At 36.2% G+C, this 3998-nt stretch overlaps 1 protein-coding gene across 1 annotated transcript; it reads right to left on the bottom strand.

Moving 5' to 3' along the window:
* Positions 1–314: 314 nt before the first annotated feature.
* Positions 315–3763, bottom strand: LOC306874748 (uncharacterized protein). The gene is made up of 8 exons (XM_079424982.1): positions 3703–3763; positions 2531–2744; positions 2161–2236; positions 1558–1832; positions 1320–1454; positions 742–821; positions 517–597; positions 315–442 (listed from the first exon to the last, which is right to left on the bottom strand). Exons 1-8 carry the CDS (start codon positions 3720–3722, stop codon positions 334–336), a joined length of 990 nt encoding a protein of 329 aa, XP_079281108.1. The 5' UTR covers positions 3723–3763; the 3' UTR covers positions 315–333.
* Between the last annotated feature and the right edge of the window lie 235 nt (positions 3764–3998).

Raw genomic sequence — 3998 nt, 5'->3', positions numbered from 1 at the left:
TCTGCTGGAATACTTGCAAGAATTACACAATTGAGATGTGTAGTCAGAAGGACTTATTCCATCAAGGGCCCTCTTCATGTTGTTCACGTAGACACAAACCATAAGCTGATAAGGTATGTCATGCGTGTCAAGCCATTGATGTAATGCTACTGATAAAAGTATATGTGACCCTTTCTGTGAAAATATCACATATTGTGATCACATTACATTATGTGAAGTCATTATTTGTGAGTTTGTGTTTTCTAATTCTATTTAAATTCTTTGAAAATGTATGAAGGAATATAAGTAATGCCCAAGATTTTTTTGATATTTTTAATCCTTAAAAATGATTTATTATACATGCACCATAGCTCTTTGATAGAAGTCAGTTCGAGAAACACAGATCTTGAAATCCTTGCTGTCATCTACCCTTCTTGCCAACAAACGCAATACATCATCTGGACTATAAAAACAGGAAAAAAAAGATTAGTAAAGAATTCTGATGTCTCAGGGTTGTTAAAATGTAATAAACTGTACCATTTCATGTCTGGGCCTTGGTTTTGCTGTACTGGTGTGCCACACGGAGGACTACTCTCATAATCCAGTGTCTGTAATATACTGAGTATATACCCAATGGTTAGATTGACGACTTATAACATTTACAACACGTTATAACACTTATAATACTTAAAACATGTTTTTAATACATAACATTATTAAATGTCTGTAAATGAAATAACTTTTCAAATCATTAAAAATTACCTATCTCCACAAACGCTTGCATGCATGGGCAACTCTGTCTGTGAAAATGTGTCTAAACAAATGGGACACTGTCCCTCATCCTATAATGGCAAAAGGACAACTGATTAAGTATTATACAATAAAATCCCAATTAAAACACAATTGGTTATTTCCAAACTCCAATCAAGTTATTTGTTTAATTTGTCACTTTAAATACTTTGGTCACCAATATTTTGCAAGATCTAAACAAGCACTCGCTGTTTCAGTTTTTTTTAACTTTACAATTTACTAAACATTTAGAACTGAATCAGAATGTTTTTTGTATTGACTTCTAACATTTGTGTATAGTTTGAAAACTATAAAAATAGGGCATTCTCAACCAGTGTTATTTACCTCTTGCAAAATGGTCTTTATGTACCAATGAGAGACAGTATAATTACAATCAATTAATCAAAAGTGCTTGACAATAAGGCACTACAAAGAAAATACCATACATTACCATTTTACTAACTGCACCGGTCCTTATGCACTTAAATTAAAAGCAAATGTATTCTCAAATATTTTGAATATATTAAAAACAGCATTTTCATTTAGCTCACCTCAAAACTTGTGGTGGGTGTAGGAGAACAAGTTTGTATTGAAGTGATGGGTGTAGGTGTAGAAGCTGGGGCTGTAGGGGTAACTGCTCTGGTAATCTCACCAACTACTTTTACATCATCATCATCTTCAGTAGTCTGAAATGACAAAACGAGATATATATTCTGCCTAAAAGAAAACTTAACTGAAAAATGTTATAATAAATTCTACTAAAAAAATGTCATTGTGTAAACAACATACCTCATCATTAGCTGACTGTGTGCAGCCACCACAAGATTTAACATGCAAGTACAAAACTGGTAGTGGCATTGTGGTTTTACAAGTACGACACTCAACCTTTGGCATCTTCGCAAACTCTTCTGCTGAGAATGGCATTGGATCAAGACATAACTCTTCTTGAAGAGGGACCATATACAGTGCTGTTCTTCCAGCGGTGGTAGCCATTTTGAGAAGGCTGCCTGTATAACCCTCTGAGTCTGGAGGGACAACAGTAAGCTTTCTTCTTCCATTCCCACCTGACAATTTAAAAACACATTAACAAATCCAGCAATAAAAGGTCTTTACTATATAATTGGGCTTTATACTGTAGCTAAAAACGAAGTGCTTTTATAAAAAAAAAAAAAAAAAAAAAAACTTACAACACAGTGCAAAAAACAGTGCTTCCCATATTCTATTAACACTTCCCTGTGTACTATTATTAAAAAAGGATGTAGCCTGGGATTTAAGGTTAGAATGCCAGGGGAAATGTTCAATTAATAACTACCTATGGAAATTACTTACACTACAGTATACTCTACTCAGATATTCATGTTTGTGTCTGTTCTGGTTGACAGTACAGCATACCTGGTGCCTTATAAAGTAACCACCCTCCAGTAAGTGACTTCATCTTTGGAAATTCAGCTTCAAGGAGCTTGCATAACTGAAATAAACATGAAACAGAACAAGGGTTCTCAAACAACCATACAAAGTAAAAACTAAATCTTTATCACATTGAAAATTTTACATGCATTTGTTTGTCATTTTTATACATACTAATTCACATTTTGCTATGTTTAAGCAAATTATGTTCATTCATCTCAGCATGTTTTGAAAGTGGAATATTACTTTGAAGCAGTTAATTATATATTATTCGCAGGGTGATAAAGAAATAATCCTGCTCTAAAATCAGATGGCACAAACTAACAAATTAGATTGTACTATAAAATGAACTTACATCCGAATGGTTCACATTGGATGAAATTGTAATCACCCGTTTTCCTAGTCCGGCCTGGAGTAGTTCAAGCTCTTCAGAAGGTGTGGGTGAGGTGTCAGTGTTGCTGCTCATTAAATATATGGAAACAGAAAATGGTTTCCAAGGTGTGGCTTTCACATGTATTTGTGGATTTGGAGTTTTCTTCTTTGCTTTTTTAAACATCCCAGGAAAAGATCTACAAATAATAAAACAATGTTAATTATAATATTAAACATTCAAAAGACAATTGTTAAGATAATTAGATGTGGATGCGGCAATATCTGGCCATATCCTGCTCTATTCGAGGCTGAGAAATAGCAGGAGGCTGCTGTCGTTGTTGTGGCTGCTGCTGCTGACCCTGAGCTGACTGAATCTGACCAAGGCTTTGGGTCAGAAGACCTATTAAATTCTGTGCAGCTGTACAGACATCTGAATATTCTCTCTGTTAAATATGTCATGACAACATCATATAGGATTATCTGGATCAGGGGTTTTAAACTCAGTTCCTGGAGGGCAGCGGCTCTGCACAGTTGAGCTCAAACCCTAATCAAACACATCTGATTCAGCTAATCAAGATCTTCAGGATTTCTAGAAACCTCCAAACAGGTGTGGGTTGGAGCTGGTTTGAGCTAAACTGTGCAGAGCTGTGGCCCTCCAGGAATTGAGTTTCACACAACTGATCTAGAATAAGTGCATTAACAATGTATCATATTAACATCACAGCTTTTAAACATAGTCTATATGGATGTGACCTACTGTATATAAATCAACTTGTTCGGAATCAGAAAGAGGTTTATTTCAAATTATGTTTGCACATACAAGGGATTTGTTTTGTATTATTTGTTTTCAATTTACAGTATATTTTGAGAGACACCTTTGGCATCGTTTATAGTCCATAATACAACTAGGACGTGGAGAATAATAATTATTATTTATTAATTATAAAACAACGTGAAAGGTGTGCATATTGAGAGAAATGTAACTTTACAGCCGCCGACACACTTAACGTTGCGTCGGCGATTAGCTAATCGCCACATTAACCGCATTAATTGATCTCTAACTTACTTAACTTGAGCAAACGCGTTGATACACATAGTTACATATAGTTATCGGTCTATCTAGCGAACTTGAAGAAAGCGATCAATAATACATACCTGTGATCCATCACCCGCATGTCTCTGCTCAGCCATTTCGATCGATCCACTCACTCGGTCTGGGGCTCGCGCTGATGACGTAACGAGAAGGACGCGCCTTCGTCCCTTGTACACACCCCAACCTCTTGACCCCTCCCCCACGTCAAATCAGGGACACAAAGCGAGGCGCAAAGAAAAAAGAAGCGCAAAGGAAAGCTTGCGCCGCAGAGGCACGGATGACTGAAACGCGGATTTAAAGGAGCGGCGCAAAGGGAAATATGTGTTGCAAAGTCAATGCTGCTGAAGTTTTACTTTGC

This window comes from Barbus barbus (genome assembly GCF_936440315.1).
Source record: "Barbus barbus genome assembly, chromosome: 9".
Lineage (NCBI taxonomy): Eukaryota > Metazoa > Chordata > Actinopteri > Cypriniformes > Cyprinidae > Barbus > Barbus barbus.
Note: the sequence above shows the minus strand (reverse complement) of the source record. Positions and strands in the feature narration are given on the sequence as shown.